This window comes from Colius striatus, chromosome 1 (assembly GCF_028858725.1).
Source record: "Colius striatus isolate bColStr4 chromosome 1, bColStr4.1.hap1, whole genome shotgun sequence".
In the NCBI taxonomy this organism is placed as follows: domain Eukaryota; kingdom Metazoa; phylum Chordata; class Aves; order Coliiformes; family Coliidae; genus Colius; species Colius striatus.
In genome coordinates this window covers 198,511,395-198,533,380 of record NC_084759.1, presented here as the reverse complement: position 1 = coordinate 198,533,380, position 21,986 = coordinate 198,511,395, and the positions used below count along the sequence as shown (strand labels likewise).

The window sequence follows — 21,986 nt, the reverse complement described above, 5'->3', positions numbered from 1 at the left end:
TTGGTATAAATTAAAGGCATGTAATTGAAATTAGTAGATTGATTTGTTAAATCTCCTTCACTGGAGACATTCAAAACCTACCTGGATGAGTTCCTGCATGACCTACTCTAGATGGTCCTGCTCTGGGAGGGAGGTTGGACTAGAAGATCTTTCTAGGTCCCTTCCATCCTTTGAGATTCTCCGATTCTGTGATTTGTAATAGCTAAGGGCAGTCCTATGTCTTCAGAAGAAATGAACAGCTCTAAAAGCTGAAAGATGAAAACAGTGATTTAAAATAACAATATACACAGAGAGCATTTACAGAGAGAAGTTACTGTGAGGAGAAACTGGAGACTGAAGATACTATTCCAGTGCTATCGCTTCTTGTGCACTGACTGAATGATTGTGGTGGGATCCTCAAAAGCTACAGCCATGAGGAAAGCCAGCCAGCAAGCCAGCTGGCAGAAAGTTAGGAATACAATCCGCAGTTTAGGTCCTAATCTGTACATATAAGTGCCTAAATTAATTTGGGATCCTCATCCATGAGCTCTCCCACCATATGGATATCTGTATAGGATCAATCTTTTCCTTGTGTCAAAATGTAAAATAAAAACCTAAAATAAATTTTTAAACATTTCTATCATATACTTCAGTGGTTTAAGTGCCTGCTCCTGACTGAGGTGACCTAGAAGTATGCTTTTTCAGATATGTGTCTGAGCAGTGGTGTTTCTGGTGCTTGAGAGCCTGGCTTTCTCAGCCACCATGGCTTTACTTTGTTGTGAGTGCTGTGTTATCAAAAGGGACAACAGAAAAGGACTGTGACTTGGCATGGCTAGAGCATCATCTTTTAGGGATAAGATTTCTCTAACTGGACCTGCTTCAGTGAATAGTATCATAGAATCATTTCAGCTAGAAAAGACCTTTAAGATCATCAAGTCCAACAACTAATGTCACACTTCCAAGCCCACCACTAAACTGTGTCTCTAAGCATCTCATCTACATGTCTTTTAAATTATTCCACTACCTCCCTGGGCAGACTGTTCCAGTATCTAACAACCTTCTCAGTGAAGATATTCTTTCCAATATCCAATCTAAATCCCTCCTGGTGCAACTTGAGGTTATTTACTTTTGTCCTATCACTCATTACTAGGGAAAAGATGCTGATCCCCACCTCGCTACAATTCATTTTAGGTTGGCATTTCCTATTTGATACTGAATGACACTATTGAATTAGTCATTAGGAGTCCAATTCTACCTGCTCCTGAAGAAGTGCACTAACCTTAGGGCTGTTGGATAAGGAGCTGGGAGAGGAAGATCTTTTAATTTCAGTTTGTGGGAGAACTGGATATGCTTGCAGCCTGCCCTGGCTTTGCAAGTAAGGCGGGCAGAGCAATGCCTGCTTTTGAACATGATAGACATTAAACAGTTTGGAGTAATCACAGCTTTGTTCTATGTGAACTCAGTGGCTCAGGTGCCACAGGAGACGTGCTGTTAGGCAGGTTTGGCTACCTGCAAAGCCTGGTAACAGCAGAGGACAGATTTCATACCAGACTGTAATGTTGAACCTGGATGACTGAAGAGGCAGTTCCAATCATAAATCTTTGTCAATAATCTAATCTTTTAACTGGAACAATTTTAGTCGTCCATGATGCTTTACATAACTACTACCTGAATCATTGTGGTATGTTGATCTGATGTCTTCTAATCTGTATATTGTAAAAATGGAGGTTTTCTCAGACATGATGAAATCCCAGGTGTTTATTTTAGGACTCTATTTTTTGTAAATTGAACTAAAATTTTTACAGGTTTTAAGGAAAAGCTGACTGGATGTAATTTTCGTAACAGCAGTCCAACCTAATCAAGGAAAAAGTGAGACAATTGCTGCATCTAAGACAGTTACTGACATTGTTCAGGCTTAAAAGATCTTTTAGGTCCTTTTTCTGGAAGAAAAGGTGCATTTATCTCTGGTACTCTGTGCTGTCTGTCTTTTTAAGATGAGTTTCCTGGGTAATACCATTTGCAGTGTACAGATTTGTTCTGGAATTATGACTCAGTGTTTATAGTCCTCTAGTGTCATCTACTAAAAGCAGACATATATTGTCTCATAAAACTGCCTCATTGTGGAAAAAAAATAAAAGATAAATCTATGGCAAATAATTATCTGTCCCAATATAACACCCTGACAACTCATGCACCTTTCAGTGAAATTAAGAGAGTTTTCGCATGGGAAGATTTTCTACCTTTTGATAAAATAATTACAGACTTCTTGGGCTGCAGATTGATTTAACTCACAAACCAAAATATATGTGAGAGGTGAAATAGTAGACTGGTATTCTTTCATTATCTCTTTAAAAATTATTTTTAATTATTTAGTTTTGCTGTTATTTTGTTTTTTTCCTGAAGAGATTTTCGCTTGTAAATGCAGATCAATTATTATGCTGTTCTCATGAGTCTGAAGCTCCCATATTCTTTGGTTCCAGTGGCTTTGCTAACAGCTCATTGCTTTCCTAAATAGCAACACAAGCACAATATGAAACTCATAACAGAGACATTGATCTTCTTGATGGTCCATAAAAACAAACCTGGCTGGCTAAAGATAGATGAATTATAGTGCTTTGACTTTTACAGTGATGGAAGGGTTATTTTTTTAATTGTCTCAATTTGTTGCTCTTGTACATTAGTGTGTAAGGATGAAGAATACTTAGGCATAAAACACTGCTGAAATCTCCAATGCCAGTTCCTTTACCTTTTCACAGACTGACAGAATAGCAGGGGATATGTGCAGCAAATAGTGCAGGGAGTTTGTCTGTCTCAATCCCAACCATCTGGTTTCAAAACAAGAAAAAAAAAGAAGTAGAAGGAAATTGTTATATTTAGTTTAACATCCAAAGTGAGAATTTTCATGGTTTATCCCTGTTTTTTTCCATTGTGCTAGTTCCATGTTGACTGCCAGTGTGTTCTCTCACACAAGGGCTTTATCTTTTCTCTCTGGAATTGCCTGTCCTCTTTAGCAGTTCTCCAGGTGATTTTGAGGCACAGGACAAGCTATTCCTGCCTCCAGACTCTTCTAGCCTTGAGATTTCATCACCTTCCCACAGTTTAACTCTTTTGTGTGCTTTTGTAAGAACTTCAGACACAGTTATCCTATGTCCTGTCAATTCTCAGAAATGATCCCGACATGATGAGAAAACCTCAGTCCCCAAGGGTGCTCTACTCAATAGCAATCTTGCATGTAGGAAGTTAAAGGGAGATAATTCAGACAAATTTCAGATCTTGTGTCAGGATTTCATGACAATGATAAAAAACCCCTTTGTTTATGTTATTGTTGGTGCTACTGGTGCCACAGGCACACCTGTTCTGTACTTGGTCAGTGCTGAAATATGGATAGGAATTTTCTTAGTAAGGCAGGCTTTTTTTGTTTGTTTGTTTTTCTCTTAGGTTATTACCTTGGTTTAAAGATAATAAAGATGTTCTAATGAATAGTATTTAAAAATAAAAACTATTTTCCATCCTTTCTGTACTTTCCTTCCTTTCTTTCACTGCAAACAAGGTAAATGCCACTGAAGTGATGTGAGAAGAGAATTTTAGATTCATTGTGTTTGGTTTTCCATCCAGGAATTCACATGACACAATGGAAACTGGAATCTGACACCTCCAAGATAAACTATTAGACTATCTGTAAAGTGTTAAACTCATCTTTGTAAGTATAATTGTATGTAAGGCAAGAATCAGTGGGACGCAGTGACTTTGAATATCCATAGTGTTGTTGTCTTTGGTGCAAACATCAGCAGAGATTATAACGGTCTGTTGTGATGACCCTGAGGGAATCTCACAAGGCCTTGCAGTAGGCACTGTAATATTTGCTTTCATTCTTTTCTCAACAAAATAACGGTTTGATGTTTGGAAGGCATGACTCTAAAAATTGTGCTGTCTCTCTTCATTCTTCTTGAGCCACATGACAGACATGAGCAGGAGTAGTTAGAAAAGTTGAGAAGATGCTGTTGGAGAATGGAGATTTTAATGACTGACACTGTAGAAGCAATTTGCTTGAGCCATCAAGATTCTGTGGGTGTTAAGTACAGATGGATCCAGGATCCTCAGTCAATTTTCTCATAGAAGATCAGTAGCTTTTTTCCAAGTAGTTTTATTAGATCCCTCTGATGGGAGTCTGAGCTACAAATACATTGTTACAGAAAGCTTCCCAGGCTTAGCCCTTGTGTGTCACCACTCAAAAGAGAAAAGCCAGCTATGCTATGGAGGCAGCAGCAACTGCTCAGAGCTCTTTTGGGACATGCTCAAGTTGAAGATGTGACCTCAGTCCCGTGGGTGTCTTTTCTCCTGTAGCTGTCATTTCCACCTCCTGCTTTTCTATTAGGTTGGGAGAAAGTCCCAAAAATAGGAGTTTTTGGCAATGTTTTCTGCCTAAGTACTTATTCCCCACAGAGATATGGTGGTGCGTGGGATTCTCTGGTTTGTGTAAAACATCGAAGTAAAGCATTCCTCTTGTGGTTCAGAAGACATTGCTTGGAAACCCTGACACAGAACAAACATGTTTCCTTGTTCAGAAGCTGGGTGATTGGACAGAATTTTCACATTTTGGTTTAGAAGTTTTGTCTTTTTCCATTTCAGAAGATGGATAAAGCAATTAAATGTAAAGGATGTTGCAGAATATAATTTTCTTGATGACCCCAGAAATTGAATCCTATTTGGATAATAAGTGCTAGTCCATAAACCAGCTACTACATTTAATATAATGGCAACTGTGTAAGTTTTCTGTGGTCTGTTTAACACAGGAGTCCTTCTAATAATCTGAAGTCTAGAAAACCTTTTACAATTATTTAAACATTTTTCTTGGAAAGTGCATGGTATTTTACCTCTATGTTTCCCACAAGCTGTCCATACCCTGTACTTACAGTTTCTGAAAACAAAACACAGATAGGCTTTGATGGTAATTTGAAGTTGCTATGGGATTGTTTTCATTAGTTAGACGTCAAGGCTGCTGTCTTGGAAGAGGAGAACTGTCCTGTGTAGTACCGGAAAAAATGGTTTATCTTGCTTGTTTCAATAGTGTGATACTGTCACTTCTCTCTCCCTACAGAAACTTTCTTTTCTGTTTCACTTTACTGAGGTGTTTGAAAAAGAAGGAAATCACCACACATAAAATGAATAGAGTCTATTTTATAAATTCACCCTTTTTGCCACCCAGGTGCAAGTCCTGGGGAAGTCTGAGGACATTCTTAGCATTCAGCAGTTCTCCTCAAGATTATTCTAAGAAACACATATCGCCTGATACTGAAGCCTGCTCTGGTCTGATAAGGTTTGTATACATGTGGAAGTCAGCGTGCTGTTAAACTAGCATAACAATGTTCACACTAACTTTTTGCATGACCAGTCGCAGGGTGTATGTCCTAAGGCTGCTTTTGAAGTAGGCTGCTTTAAAATTAAAAGTCTTCTAATGTACACTTCTGTGTGATGTGATTGCAAAACAGTCAGTATGCTGCTAAATCACATCTTTCTATGTCTGGACTCTCATGTTGACAAGCCTCCAGTATTTAAATTTTAAGGTCTCGGCCAATTATTTCTATAAATGCAATAGACAATATCAGTGCACTATACCATGATATAGAGGGCTCAGATGCCACATACCAGAGTAGAACTCTATCCTCATTGAAGTAAATATATTTTCACAGATCTTAGTGAAAGATCCAACTTTATGCTGGTGTTCAGGTGTTTACTTCTATCACAGTAACATCTAAAAATTCAACCTGGAATTTTGGCCTCATTGTGCCATTACTAGTAAGTTAACATCTAAGGAGAGCTTAGATAAAAATTAGAAGAAAGGCTTTGAGTCTCATTTTATTTATGAGGAAAAATTAAAGGATTTAAGTGTGCATAGCTTGTTTGAGTTTGACAAAGATGATGACATGACTGTATATACTTCAAAAGTTTAATTCCAAAACCAGCAGAGGATTTACTTAATGTTAAGGACATTCCAAAGGTTAGGACACCAGCTCAGGAGACCTGGGGTTAATTCCATGAGATACATCTGTCCTTAGGCAAGTAATTTCTGCTTAGATCTAGCAAATTCCTAAGGCACTCAACTGGCACTTCTTTGTCTACATCATTGAATGTCAGTCAGCTGAGACTGAAAACCACCTAATTTAGACAATTAACTTGCTAAATACCTTTGCAGGTCTGGATCTTGGCCTCTACCTGCCTCAGCTGTATGCATCTGTAAATGGATAAAAAATGGCCTTTGTCATAGAAAAGTGTGATAATAATAGGTTTGAAACATATGGATGTTCAGATGTTGTAACAGTGGGAGTCATACAAGTATAATGTGTAGAAATTAAGATAGGATTTATTTAACTTGTCTGTAGTTTAAGGTGGTCACTTAATCTTCCTCTGTTTTCAGTAGAGATGAGGTGCTCCTAAAGGCAATTTACTCTGTTTAATGACAATATGAAACAGGAGGATGAATTCACCCCAGCACAGCTGGTCTCCACTCTCTCTGGAGGATGCCAAGACATTGCCTGAATTTTAGATAGTTGAAAGGAGGCAAGATGAGTGTTATCTTAAGAATAAAAGGATCAAATAAAACCAACTCATCTTGATTTTAAGGAAAAAAAAATGATGACTGTATTTGCTGAAATGTCCTTTAAAAGAATTATAGAAACCACCTTGAAGAGCTTGTGTTTTCCACCTGTTATTTCTCATAAAACATTCAGGAATTTTTTAATTAAAAACCTGCTACATGGTAAAGCTTCCATTTCTCCTGTTTCTGTGAAGCAGTCCTTGTGCAGATCTCCCACATCCCATAAGCACTATGGTGGACGTGCTACTATGTTGTGTTCAGTAAGGCTTACATGTCCTAAGTTACCTAACACTACTTTTGAAACTCTGGGTCTTGATAATTAAATGAGAACTGAGGTCTTGTGTAAATCTACTCCTAAAATCTCTTGCTTTAATATAACAGCCTCATGGTAGTTGGAACTACTGTGTTACCTCTAGGTGGTAGCTACCTCCTTGAAAATGATTGATCCTCCGAGAAAATGCATCTATAAGCATTTTGAGTTTAAAGAAAAAAAAAGAGTAAGAAAATTAAAGTTATTCAGAGGACAGCTACAAAAATTCTGGGAGCTTCTATCTGAGCTGCTGGAGGTCCATGTGCAAAGCAGCTGTAGGATGCTGGGACCTGAGGAAAGGATGATCTATACAGACTCGTGAGGAAGACTGAGATGACCTATATGAGAACCCTGCTAACCCATGCAATTGCAGAAGTTCACATTTCAAAGAAAGATAAGCTTAATTAGTTTATCCTGTTGTAGGCATGACTGTGATAGAGTCCTTCCTTGTATTATTACATTCATTACCCTGTGAGACAGCAACATCTCTTTATGAGCAGTTTACTCTTTTTCGTTTGCAGTCTTCAAAGAAAAGGCCTGCTTTCAGGCTTTGTTCCTCTTATTTTGATAGCTCCCTCCTTCAGAGCTCATCTTTACGCAGCTGGATTCTTATTTTCCTCACAGCTACTTGTCACTTGCCTACTTGACTTGCTCTGCAGGGAAGGGGAGAGGCCCTTTGCTTTTCAGCCTCCTGTCTTCTGGCTCATCTATTGATGAAGTGTCAGGGATGATTAAGCAGTCAGTCACTTCAGTGACAGAGACCTGGTGTCATAGAGGCTGTATCTACATATGCTGAACTAAACTTATACTTGGGAATGTGTTAAATTATGTGGAATTCATTCAAGAGCAAAATGCTGGAATTAATGTTTATTGCTTTTTCTTAACCATGCAGATCCAACACCTATTGCTTTGGGAAATCAGAGGTGGACTGTCCTAAGGCCTTAGAGGGGGATTTAGGGCTCACACAGAGGATCTAAAGGCAGTAGGGATTTTATCTGTATGTTGAGAAATCCTAACTTAGATCAGGATGTGAAATAAGAACCGTCTGATTGAAGAAGTATATTTATGTCACAAGGTTATCAGCTTAAAAGCTCATCTCCAACCTGAGTGCAACAGCTAAATAGGAACTACAGCTCTTGATAGTTCACCAGAGAGCCTGGAAAGTGTAAGAACTCTTGGCTATTGCTACTTCAGAAACATAGCTGTATATATACACATATATATAGTCTGCACTGTCAATGTGTAAAGGAATAAAGGTGAAGACTATGTGAATTGCACTGAGACACACTTCTTGCTAGACTTCCTTGGCATCCTAAAGTCCTGATCCTTCCAATGAGTGATTCCAAACCTATGACCTCACATCATCTGCTTTTCAGGGGCTCTGAATCATCCTCAGAAAGTACCTACCTCTTTCCTATGATTTACATCTTCTGAATCTTACCTAGAAGACTGATGTGGGCAGTGAAAGATGCTTCTAGTGCTTCAGACACGCAACAGACAACTGTATATGAGTGCTTGCCCACATGTCACTGCAGATTGTAAGAGATGATAGAGAGGACAGTGAGAATGCAGACAACAATGACAGGAACTCCGCATTGCCTATTAATAGCAAACTAGCTGTTGTGCTCTGCCTTTTACAGTTACTATAACTATTTCACTTTTTTGCTGCCTCTGACAATTTTATTCATCTGATAGCATTCATTATATGCTTAGACTATAAGCTGCAAGGAGAAGCATCCTCCTTCATAGTATGTGCATTACTATGAGGTCCTGCCCCTGACTGGGACCTCTAGGCATTGTCCCAGTATAAATAATACATAAAAATAGATCAGCAGTGTAACATCCATCAAGAAAACCATACAGAGACCTAAACAGTATTGAATTTAGTATTGAATTGCTGTACCGTGTAGTGTGGGGTTCGTGCAATAGCTTGCTATAGTTTTCTGAATTAGAACACAGATCATACAAAGTCATATATCTATGGGCAATGTGCAGGAGGCTTGGGGGAGATCTGTAATTACTAAAATTGGGAAGTGTGCCAGAGATGATTTACAAGTATGGGGAAGAATACATCTTTTGTGACATTCAGGACTTTATCAGGTTTATTTTGGAGAATTTCCAAGATTAATAACAAAAAACAGCCCAAATTTTTAAAGTAAAGCAATCAGACTAAATTTCAGCTGCAGCAATAGCTGCAATAACCCAAGCTTCCTCTTTCTTGACACAGCACTGATAGTTCATGTTGCACCAGGTTGCATACATTAAGCAAAGCAATTTAGTGGAGTGATACAGACTGCTTTTGAGGTGTGCAAGGGCAACATACAACAAAAATGGGTATTATTATCACCTGTATTACAGTCTTTGTTGTAAAGTTCATCTGCACTCAGAGCCTCACTGGACTATATGCTCTATCCAAAAAGCATGAGTTAAAGCTTCTCTGAAAAAAAGTTTAAAAGTATGTTAGAGAACAAAGGTATGCCTCTGAGATGAGGTATTAGTGTTCTTTTTCAGCTTGCAATCATCATGGTGCAGTGATTTTCTTCTGCATAGTTGTAGATAATTGTTCCTTCCAATCAATTCAATGGACTTGCTGAGGGGGGTTGTGGAAGGTGGAAATGGCCACTGAGGATTTCTTTCTTGTGACAGCAAACCATTGGACCTGTATCAGCAGTTCTCAAGTGTTTTTTGAGAGAAATTGATTATAGTTGTCATTTTCAGCAGAGAGACACCTCTGCTCCCATCCAAGAAGCTTCAAGTGGCTGGGAGTAAACAGTCCCTGAAGTGCCTATTTCTCTCTAATGACTGCAAATGGAAACTAGATTAACTGACACTTAGTTTTCAGACTAAATTTAGGATGAAGGAATTGCAATATTTCTTTAATTCATTTTAACTGCTCTTGCAGGCATTGGGATATCAATGGCAGCAAAAGCTTTGAAAGCACCATCTCAAATAGCAAACACTGGTCCAACATTTAGGTTTCAGTGGTTTGAGGCAGTGAGCTGAGGTGAAATCTCTTAATTGTCAACATGGGAGCCTACTTCAGTGCCAGAGAGTTCAGTCAAATAACTGCTGTGCTAGTTCTTGTGTGTGTTTTTGTCTGTTTGTTTTCTCTCTTAATCTTTGGAAAAACATTCCGTTGCAAATTTGAGGTAGAAGTAGCATCTCCAGTCTGCTGTTGAACTGGGACAAGCTTCTGTGCTGGTGGACCAGGATGGAGTTCTATCCTGGTAACTGGTGACTGCTGGAGCTGATTTTTCCCTGTTGTTCACTGATAGTGCTGCAGGAGTGTATAGTACGTAGTGTAGGAAAACCACATAGGATTTGATTTAGGATCATCACTACCATGACTGTTAAGCATCTGTGTGACTGTTTGTTGAAGGGGGTATAACAGCTTGCTGGGTGCTTTTATGTGACATCACCAACAACATGAATAAGTAAATCAAAGAGAATGTGCTTGAAGAGACCAAGGCATTTCCCTCAACTTCAAAGAATTGGATTTAGCCTATTAAATCTAAAATTGTGTCTACAGGCACACTATGTACATACAGGAAAACAAATACAAACCTTATTTATCTGCTTTCCATAGCTCTTTTGTTAGTCTTTTGTGGTTTATCTGGAGGCATCGTGGCCATTTTTCTACTGTCCTTCTACCCAGGATGGAAGAAAGATACTTCTCTGTGGCATCACATAATTTATTTTTAGTAGCTTTTTGAAATCCAGCATCCCTGGAGGTTTAATTGCTGGGAGCTGTGCAAGACAGACTCCCGAGTCTTTCTGTATCAGAAAAACGGATGGCTTCTGATTTCAGAGTTTCTTCATGCTAAACAAAGTCCCTTAGTTCTGCAGAAGACTTTAAAAATGCATGCAGAAAACTTTATAAATGCACGTAGAGAGACCAAGAGTCTTTGGTTTACATAGATCCAAATAAACACATAAAAAGAAAAGGTTTATTTCATTACTTTGAGGAAGAGTTAGACAGATAACTTGAGCAGCAAGAAGTAAGCAGTTGAGCAATCTCCATTCATATCATTCACACTCACATGTTGGAAAGAGAATTCTCAGCTCAAGAGTGGGCTCAAAATTAAAAGAGAAATATCCCCTAGGCTTTTGGAATAGGAAAAGGAAAAGAAGCTGCAGAAGCTCAACTCTCATGAATTGTTAAAACAAAACAAACAGCTGGATGGCAGAAGGGCTGTTCTTTGACATAAAACATTTGCTAGAACTCTTTCTTCCAAGATCCATGCTGATTATTTATTTGTTTTAGTTTTTCTTTTTCATGACTTGATTTAATTAAAAAAATAATTAGGCAACTCATCTTCAGAATATGGTGAGAGGATGCTAGCAATAATTTCACTAGCCTTAAGTGTGATCAGTTATTAAACCCATCTTCTGAGCATGTGGTGGAAGAGAGCAAGGGATCCATCACATATCTTTCTTTGCCTGTAACCTTACCATCTTAGAAGTTTATATCTCATTTGCAGTCCTACTTCATTGTAAGCCTTCTGTCTTCAGTCCTGCAGATTCATTTCTAGAATGTATAGCAGCACTAAACTTATGGTGTCTAAAGTAAACCAGACAATGCTCACAGAAGCTGAGTGGCTCTGTGGACAGGTCCTTTGGCAGAAGGGAAGAGGTGGTGGCATGTGGCATGAGGGGCCTGACAAGTACCAGAGGTTAGTAGTGCCACCCTGTCACAGTGCTGCCTGCATGGCATTTATCACTTCTCTTTTCTGGTCTATATCTCATGGAAGGTGAACTAAGAACATCTGTGGAGAAGTCAGTCATTTCTATTCTAAAAGCCTGCCCCTGAGCAGGATCTTGTAGGAAGACACTGCACTGTAGTGGATGTCCGCTGTTTGCTGGGTTTTTTCAAAGTTTCACAGACCTTTTCTGAAAACAGTGATCATAATAACCAGCTTATGTTTTGGCCTAGTATTGCCTTTTTTAAAACCACAGTTAGATTTCAAAGATTTTACCTGTAATTGATCTGCCCCTGTCCTCATAAAACCTACAACTCCCTTTCTGCCTGATGACATAATCAGGCTAAGCTTGGTTCAGACATCTGTATTCTCACTATTGGAATATTTTGCATGGTTTTGCCATGTCTTGTATTTTCCACAGAAATTACACAACTGAAGGCAGTATTTTTAAAGTGCCAGAACTTGACAGGATGCTTTGCTGGCTCTGTCACTGGCTGCCTATCTTGCTCGCTGATGGTGTTGGTGGCACGTTTCCCTTGTGGATGCAGGGACTCTCAAGCAAACCACAGGGGAGACAGATGGGTCACATCTGTATTTGCAAGTTAAACAAGGCCAAAAGACGTATTGGCCTGCAATAACCCGTGATGTTTGTTAGCATACTCACTAGACTGGTTTTTGCTCTTGCCAACTAGCACTTTTCCAAATTGCACTATCATAAGCTGGGGGGATGTGGAGAGCTCCCAGTAGGCAATATGGATGAGACCACTCAGTTCTGAAGGGAATGAAGATTTAGCTACATGGACAGAAGCTATGCCAGGATGCTTTGTCTCATGTTCTGGAAATAATGTCTGACATATTTTATTTATCAATACAGACTTAGACTTGGGGAAGCTCAAGTCTGAGTTGCTCTGGGAGTGACTGTGCCATATTCCTGTAATTTCCTCCACCCATCTTTTATTTGTTTTGTCTTCTTAGATATACGCTCATCAAGGAAAGTATTGACACTTACTCTTTATTTGTAGAATGTTTAGTATCATGTGGCCCTGACCTGTAGGGATTTCAATGCAAATAAAGGCAGTTGAATCTGCTCTTGCCCGTTTGTTAGCAGCTTGTGATGTTTTCTCTGACTGGAACTATACTGTTAAGAAAGGAATAAAGGGTAGCTGTTTAAGAACTGTAAAACCTGCCTCACTTCATCTCTGGCTATTTAATTTTGGAGGCTTATGTCAGAGTCTTAAGGTTAAAAATGTTTCTTTTCTTGTCTTGGCTTGAACAGCAAATGGAATGTTTCAAAGGGGAAAAAAAAAATAAAGAGCCCATACAACACAGGCCAGAGTGATGCAGCCTTGCCTGTTTTTCTTGATCTGAAACACTTTATTAGTTGGAGTGCAATGTGGCCTGACCGTCTCAGTTTCCATCCCATTTCGGGTGGAAAGTTGCACACCAAAGAGATGCAGAAGCAGTTATTTGCTTATGAACTGGCAGAATTTCGCTCATTTTCTTTGCAGCATAACATTTTCTTGGTAAACTTTTATTCATCCCTTCTACCTCCGGGAATACCCCCAAAACTGCAGAGTAAACAATTTTGGCTTGCAATATACAAAACTCTGAGATGATAATGCAAAGCGGTGAATAAACTTTCTGTGTTTTAAGTGGTACAGACTTGAACTCTGCTGAAGGGGCTGTGTGCAGCAAGGTCAGGAGTGTGATGAAGCATGAGTTTGGAAGGGGAATCTGCTGCAGAGATAGTATAACCCATTGAGTGATAAGTGCTGACAGACAGGCACCCTGATGTTTGAAGTGCTTTCCCTTGCGGCAGAAGTATGTCTCTGATCCTGTTGCGTTATGACCAGACTTGGTCTGTTTTGAAAGCCTATACTTTCTTCACATGTAGACTCAGAAAGATTCAGACTGAATGTATTTAACAGAACTCTGAATGCTGGGCAACAGTTAAAGATAAATTTTAAAGATTCGATATGGCCTTCCCAAAAACCTTTAACAATAATCATAAGCATATGTCAGTACATTCCCATTATTATCATAATGTGTTTGCATTAATGTTTTTCTATTACTTCACCATTAAGTTGCAGTGTTTAGGGCACTAGTTCATAGAGAATAAAAGCATTAAGTTATGATTTCAAAAGAATTATAAACCAGTAACATTGGGGGAGTTCAGTCATCTTCTAGTGCTTAACAAATTGGGAGTATTATTCAGTCTGTCCAGGCAAGCTTTTGCGTGGTTCCTGTTCTTCTCTGTTTCTTTCCTGTGGGTTTAGCTTGTGAGCACTCCCAGTATGGCCACACAGGGAGAAAAACTGAAATATGTGAGTGAGACCCAGAGTGGGAAGTGGAAGATTAAGTGAAATGTCCTGGGACTTTCCAGGAGAAAGCTGCTCTGCTCCTTACCCAAACCTCAATGATAGAAGTAGTATCAGAGACTAGTAATGGATGATTTGACTAATATGAGGTCATAAGAAATAGTAGTGATACATTTTCAGTTCCTTGAATCAGTTTACTTGTTACGTTTGAAATTTTTATTTATATATATATATATATATATATATATATATAAAATTACAAATTTTGTAAATATAAAAGCCAGAGAGAGAGAAAAAAGGAGATTTTTTAGTTTTTTACTTTTAGTTTGCAGTCTAAGTCTGGGACAAGTTCTCCATCCGTTTTCCTGTATCTCCAAGACAGCAATACTCTGTCAGATTTCTGGTACTTATCATGACAATTTTATCATCTAGTCTTGTTCTTTGACAACGACTGACTAGAACACTTCACTGCCTTGGAAGACAAGAGGAGGCAGGGATGTAAGTATTCGTATTATAGGGGACTAACCAAGTCTCTCCTTAACTAGTTGAATACAGAGAGTATATCTACATAGAAACTAGAAGAAAATAGTATTTTCATTTTGATTAAAAATAATAAAACACTAAGAGACATGTAGATATGCCAGGTTTCAGTGATCTGCAGCCATGCTCCCTTCCATTAAAAACAATGAGAAATAACTTACAAGTGCGTTCATATTAGCACCCCAAAGGATCACTGTCTGCACTTTCACTCCTTCCCACTCTCTAATGTAAATGCACTAGACTGCATTTTTTTAACCATGCAATCAGAAAGCATGTGTTTTCAGGGTCATTACAGCAGAGAGGGGACACTGAATGAGAAAGATACCAAGGAAACAGAAATGCTGTCTTGTTATTTTTAAATAAGCTTGGTAATATTTATTTTCCCTCTGCTGCACAGATTTTACGTGAGAGGCAGGATCACATGATTTGCCATCACATTCCAGCTGTAGCTCTGACATTTGTAACTTTTCAGTTCTTGGCCTTGTAATCTCATTCATTTTGGAATCCTGCTTCTGCAGCATGACAGTTTCTTTCATTTCTTCTCAAGTTTGAATATTACACAATAAGGTCATATACACCTAACATCACAAATATGCTTTTCCTTTTTAGTAGCAAGAGAAGAAGACCCCATTACACAACCATTAAAGGGGTTAATTCCTTTACCTCCTACAGCAGAGGACCATGCTCAGATATATCAGGGGCTTATAGAATCATAGAATGATTTGAATTGGAATGGAAATTGCCATCATCCAGTTCCAGCCCCTGTGCCATGAGCAGGGACACCTTCCACTAGACCAGGTTGCACAAAGCCCCATCCAGCCTGATCTTACAATGTTTCAGCAAACGAATATTCAGTGGAGGGCATTATGTAGGTGGTAAATATATGGGGATCTGGAAATAGAGAAGCAAAAGTAATTGTTCTGGTAATGTTTGTTGTTGGTGTATGAAGCATTTATTTGGCCTGGATATAGTCAAGGAGATAGACAAGTGATAGCATAGACCTACATTTTTTTTTTCTTCAATATATGATTTGATAGTTAACTAGAATCAAGAAAAGGTGCTAAGTAGCTTAGGTTAGGAGATTCACTTTCTGGTAGTTAGTGCTCTTTGTTATGCATGTGGCTTCAAATAATCAGACTGCCAGCTTCAATTGGAGGTGAATCTGAACCTTAGAGATATTATCAAGTATTTTCACACTAAAGTTATCATAGACAAGCTTTACCTTAGTTCAAATTATCTGAATGAACGTGATCACTAATTATTGTCAAAAGAATTCAAACTGGGAACTTAAGAGGATAAATTTAGTATTTGTGTACTAGTGAACACAAATATCACTGCTATTAAAAGATTATTTTGGAGCAACTTCACTGAAGTAGTGGGCACATGCCAGTATATCACTTACTGATTATTGTCTGCATTAGGCTGGTACAGCACCATGGTGGAGATTTCGTATAAGTATTACTATAAATCTCTGCAACTCTCTCTCAATATATGAAGACATTCGGTAAAATACAAAGAAGTTGATTGTTGGAAAAAGATTGAAGAAGGAAAATGAGAATGAATAATCATATAATCACTATTTGCAACTTTAAGCTTTTCTAAAAAAAAAGATAATCATGATTTAGGAAGAAATGAATTTGCGTGCTATCATGTTCAAATATTGCATGATCTCAAGAGACTTCAAAGGTACTGAACATGGCCATAATATTACCACGAGTAATAATATTCTTAGTAATTTATGTTTTTGATGTAAGTACAGAAGTATCTCCTTAGAAAAAGTAAATTAGCATTCATCTTTAATGTCGTGTTTGGATTTTAGAACATGGGGTCTTCAGTGTTTATTTATCTAAATCACATTCATTACAAAGCTTTCATGTTTGCTTCTGCAACTCATTTGCTCAGGGGAATTCATTTACCTGATGGACTCTTGTGTCTATAGGCATTTCTAGAGATTCAATTCATCTTTACGAAAACACAATTAGACTGTCAGTATGCAGTTGTTTAAAATAATCCCCATGCTTCGCCGATGTGGTGGGTAAGATCATGACATAGTTTACAGATTTACACAGGATTTTAGAAGGAATTCATAGGGATTTCTATAGAGTTTGACCTTGTTGACAGTGTTATTGACATAATTCATTTTCTACTCTGTTACATGATGGAAATCTAAAATGCAGCCTTGTTAAATAGCCTCACTGCGTTGTAGGAGGATTACAACTTCTTTCAACTTAAAAAAAAAAATATTATTTAAATTTAAATTTTCTGTGGGCAGGAATGAACCCACTATTTAATACATCATGTATGATTAAGAAATGTTATTCTGGAATAAATTTCCTACTTTTTCTTGGTGAGCAGGGTGAAAAGGAAAAAATACATGTATTATCTTGTTTTTCATTGAGATCCTTCTGCTGAGACAATTGATATGATTAGAAAAAGCTCTATAGAAACTGAAGCTGGAAAATACAGCACAGAGAAGGTGGTGTTGTTTACACTATGTTTTTTACTTCAGATTTTCTCAATATTGCACAGCAGCAATTTTGTGTTTAAGAAACAAATGGACTGCTAATCAGTGTCACTGCTTGAGTTTTCCGATTCTTGTGAGTGCTTCTGAAGTGTCACTAACTATGCTATGAACAGTACTTTGCAACAAGCTTTACACCTCTGAAATTGATTACTATTTTCTGACTTTTTGCATTTACTTCAAGAAAGAACCATAGCCCTACATTAAAATAATAAAAAATGTTTCAGATGATATTGGCTTAGTGGATTGAATGTGTTCCCAGAGATATGTCCCAGAATCTATCTTGTTTTGCAGTTTATAATTAAACTTCTTATTCCCTGAAGGGCCCTTGTTTTGACTTTCTAAGAGTGAAAATGCAACTTGATAGATATATCTTTGTTTTTTTCACTGTAGATAAATGCAAAAAATGTCCAGATCTGCTTAAATTACTGCCAACATACAATCTCTAAAAATAAAAGAATAAAAAAGCCCCATGCTCTTTGTTTATTTGAAAGAATTCTTCTAGTGTTTGGAAGCAACATAAACGTAAAACCAAATGGTTATTTAATTATTGTAAAAGCACTAGTATTGTATTTATTGGCCTATTATTTGTGCTGAATGCAACTGTTGTCATGACATTAGTCTTAATACAACACACAAATATGCAGTTAATATCCTGAGGATTTTTAAAAAAGACGTTGCCTTGTCAGATGTCTTTCAGAACTGACTTTTTTGCAACAATTGTGTTAGATTGTCTTTTGTTTGGAAAGTTTTCCTATACTCAGTTCACACAGGGTAATTGGCTCAGCCCTGTTCCACTTCTGACTCTATTAAACCTATTTTACTGAACCTAAAGTGTGTCCCCTGGCTCCTTTTGCAGGTGATTTTCTCAGAGATGCTCTGCAGCTTCCCAGTGGTGGCACTGGGTGAAGTCCAATCCAACAAGGCTGAATGAGGCTGTCAGATGGATTATTCAAAGTTCACAGTTTGGCTGAGAAGGTTGAATGGTTGAATGGTGAAGATGCTTTAGCTCAATACCTCACTAATACATGAGTTCCCAGCCTTGGCTCTGGCTAACAGCACGTTACTGTCAGAAAAGTAACATTGCCTTTTCATCCTGTTCTGCTTTTATTTTGAATGTTTCAATTAATGAGGTTAATGTACAAGGGTTTTACAAGCAACATCCTGTCTGGAACCACACATGCTGTACAAAGCTGAGCTAGAAGATACACTCAGGGTCGGGGTTGGTCTGACATACAGGAAGGAGAGAGAGGAGTTTTTACAGAGTTTTGAAATTGTCTGTCCTGTAACTTGTATATCAGTATGGGCCAGATCCCTATGAATGTGTCTTTTGGTTCATTACTTGGACCAACTGAACTTTAAAAATTAGAACAGGCTTTTGAGAGTGACTGAGCTCCTTTGGTTGTTTTGGTTTGTTTGGTTTGTTTCTGTCTTTGGAAATACCAGGCAGTATAGCTAACTATCTTACAGCAGCAGCTGAATTAAGTATCAGTCTACATTTAGGTGCTTAACATGTTCATAGACTTTTTGAGTGTCCTGTGATTGAGTCTGAAAGTCTCAGAGTCATAGAATAATAAAATCTTTTTTTGGTTGGACCTTTAAGATCAAGTCCAACCTATAACACTGCCAAGCCAACCACTAAACCATGTCTCTCATTGTCTCATGTACACATCTTTTAAATATCTCCAGGGGTGGGAACTCCACCACCTCCCTGGGCAGCCTGTGCCAGTGTCTTATCAGCCCCCTCAGTGAAGAAGTTCATCCTAATATCCAATCTAAACCTTCTCTGGTGCAACTTGAGGTCAGTTACTCTTTTCCTATTACTTGTTACTTGGGAGGAGAGATCTTGAATAAGATACTCTTATTACATGTTACCATTCCAACTTTTACTATTGGGATAGTGAATAATTTCTGTTTCATCTTGATGTTCCTCTATTTTGGGGAAGAAGCCCACCAAGAGGTAGTAATCTCTCCCACGCCAATCACTGTAGTGTCCCAGGCATAGTCTGTCCTGTGCATTAGTCCAGCTTGACACAGCCAAATAACAGATGGTTTGGGACAGTATTTGTGGGAATAGGTGCTGGCACCAGTTTGCTCAGGAGGCCTCATCCATTCATGCTTTTATCTCCCTCAATGCTCTTCCACTGTACAACAGCCTCAGCTATCCCCTAGACTGGGACTTCCCCTTTGCCATGGCACATCACAGTTTTACAGCCAGCTTTGCTCAGGTCCCTTGTCCTTCCTTACAGCATCGAGGTTGTCTGTGACAAATGATAGAATTGTTTCCCAGCCTGATTTCTGAAATTTCTCACCATACCTCCTGCTCCCAGACTTAAGCAATTACTGCTGCAGGGTGTGCTGAACTCTGCATGACCAGTTTGAGGGATTTCTCAACTGCAACATCATGCAGTACAGCACCAGAGCCTGCCTCAAATTAGCTCGGGACCACAATTCCAAACACATGTATTTGGTTCAGCAAAGGCTGTTTGTTTGTTGGGTGATTATGTTTTTCTAAGCTTATGATTTATTTGTAGCATGAGTGACATATCTGCAAGAGGTGGTGATATGTCTCTAGGTCTTTTTTTTTTTTTTCCCTCCTGATTTTGGAACGACACATCAAACAGCTATAGCAGTGCATGTTAGAGAATTTAGGAATGAGTAAAATTGCAGTGATAAGCAGGGACTTAAGTGAAGCGAATACAGTTACTGGGTTTTAAAACCAAAATGGCATTACTGTGATGAAAGAGATAATTTTGATTCAAAGATGGAATAGATCTCATTTTAAAGTTTAATTTTGTGTTACTATTTTGTGATTGCCATTGTTGGATTTCTCATGGGGCTTAAAGGCACACGTTTTAAAATTAAATGTAGAAATATGTATGTTTAAACAACTGATTTCAATATCACTAGTTACATTATTATCTCAATACCAGACAATTTCCTATTTGCTTTGATCTTCTTTGATCTCAAACAGATTGCAACCAGTTTTTAGTAGTGTCTCTTCATAACATTTCTTTTTCAGTATTCCCATGCTTTGGACTACATTGCTTCCATTGAAGATGTTCAGTGGTCAAAATTACTATATTTGAGTTCTGGATCTGTTGGATCTTTCTTCCTGGTTTTCCTTTTGGCCTGTTTTCAGATTAATAATGTGAGAGTAGACAGCTTTAGGGGAAAAAAAAAGTATCTTTCGGCATGTTAGCCCAAAAAATACTACTAATCAGCATAAAAAGAATAAAGCCGTGTGTTTCTCCAGTGCCCTGAGAAGCATACCTTTTTTAAACTCTTGACTCTCAGAGATTTACATTCCTGTGGGAACAAAAGTGATACCAAGGGCAGCAGCTTTTGAGTGCAGCTGTAGTTATCATTAGAGATAAGTATTTGAAGGAATTTTGAGATTTCAGACATGCATTGATATTAAAAGTCTCACGTGTGAAATATGGAGCTATGTTAACGAAAACGTGGATGACCATTACTTGGTACTTTGTGCTTCATTTGGAAAAAAAAAAGAAAGCCTCTAAAATGCATTATTTTTAATATTTAAGAATTAAGGTCATAAGCTGGAAACTCATACTCAGGTAAGCCTGCATCAGAGTATGCACAAGTTACTCTTCTGTGAATATTGTCTCATTAATATCCATAGACTATTATATAATTTAAGCTGTGCTTTTGCCAGTATCAGTCTCAGAACTTTGCGCCCTATGCTTTCACAAGAGACAGTGGTGTAAAAGTGGTGGGAAGTAAAGCTTTAGCAATATCTTTTCTCCTTTTGCCATTCTCCCAAAGCAAAACTTGGAGTCTCTCTGAAGCCTTTTGCCAGCATGTATTATTAATCTACAGCCTATGTCTACATTTTATTTTTTTTTTCTTGAATCATATTCAACCAACTAATCATATTTAATAAGTATTCCATCCAACTATTATTCATCTAAGAAACAATGCAACCTAACTGTATTGTGCTTTCCCTATTGTAAAATCCAGTCTGTTTGGGGGTTTTTTTAATATTATGCTGTTATTTTTCTGAAGCCAGACTGGATTCAGACACAGTACCTGCCAAATATGGAGAGACTTCAGACATAGGTTCCAGTTTTTACCAGTCTTTAGTGCTTTGTGGATCCAGATTCAGGCATTCTAATATTGAATATGCTGGTATGTTTTAGCCATTGAATATTTGGGAGTCAAAAGTCATATTAGCATAGAAGAAAGTATAGAAATGCAGTCTGTAAGCCCACAAAAGAATCTCATTGCATTACAGCTGCTTAACAAGTTATTGTGCATCAGGCTAAGTACTGTAATTGTCTGTCCATGCACTTGAGCTTGCCCAGAGTGAGGTAAACATCCATGTGCTCCAGGGATTACTCATTAAATGAAGCATTGTGTTTTAGTACTGAGAAGTCTCTGCTGTTCTTCCATTATTTTCTGTTTTAAAGACAATTTACTCTACATAAGAGTAATTTGAATTGAGTGGTTTGCTGTGTGTTTACATTGGATAATTTTCAGTTGCTCATGCAGACTGTAGACAAACACATATGTGTGCACACAAAATTTATCCGGCTTATAATTAGGTATTGCTGGACCTTTGCAATAGCAAGATCAAAGCCAGATTGTAGCTACCTTTGTAAAATCTTAAAAGTAGCTGTAATTGAAAAAAGAAGGTGTAACTTTTTTATTTTAAAACTTTGTGAGGATGTTTTTTTCAGAAAGTCTACTGATTTTTTTGGTCATCATTTCATTATTAGTTTTTGATTAAAAAAGCCATGGACCTTATAAACATGTGAATTTTTTGAAACAGCACTGAAACTAGGCAGTAACAGAAATATCATTATATTATCATGATCCACTGACAACTTGAAAGTTGACTTTTGATAGATATAATTAAAAAAGGAAACAATTTTAATTGCAAATAAGTAACTAGAACTATTTTGATCCCTTTGAGTAATTACAGTTTTTAATTGTGAGTTGATATTTTTTGCTGTTGTTGTAGAAGGTAAGGAACTTTTTTCTATAGGGCTCACTGTGGTAT

General features: G+C 37.9%; 1 protein-coding gene across 7 annotated transcripts in view; it reads left to right on the top strand.

Moving 5' to 3' along the window:
* The window catches only part of SEMA3D (semaphorin 3D), a 141,637-nt gene that overhangs the window by 7,683 nt on the left and 111,968 nt on the right, over positions 1-21,986 (top strand). For 2 of the 7 annotated variants that reach the window (XM_062019763.1, XM_062019808.1), the window contains exon 1: positions 5,127-5,296. The exons of 4 other annotated variants lie outside the window; for them this stretch is intronic. In XM_062019763.1, the coding sequence (XP_061875747.1) occupies positions 5,142-5,296 (155 nt within the window). In that variant the 5' untranslated portion in view covers positions 5,127-5,141. Of the gene's footprint in view, positions 1-5,126; positions 5,297-18,019; positions 18,041-21,986 lie in introns of those variants that run through there. One more of the 7 variants, XM_062019798.1, reaches the window with a different exon arrangement.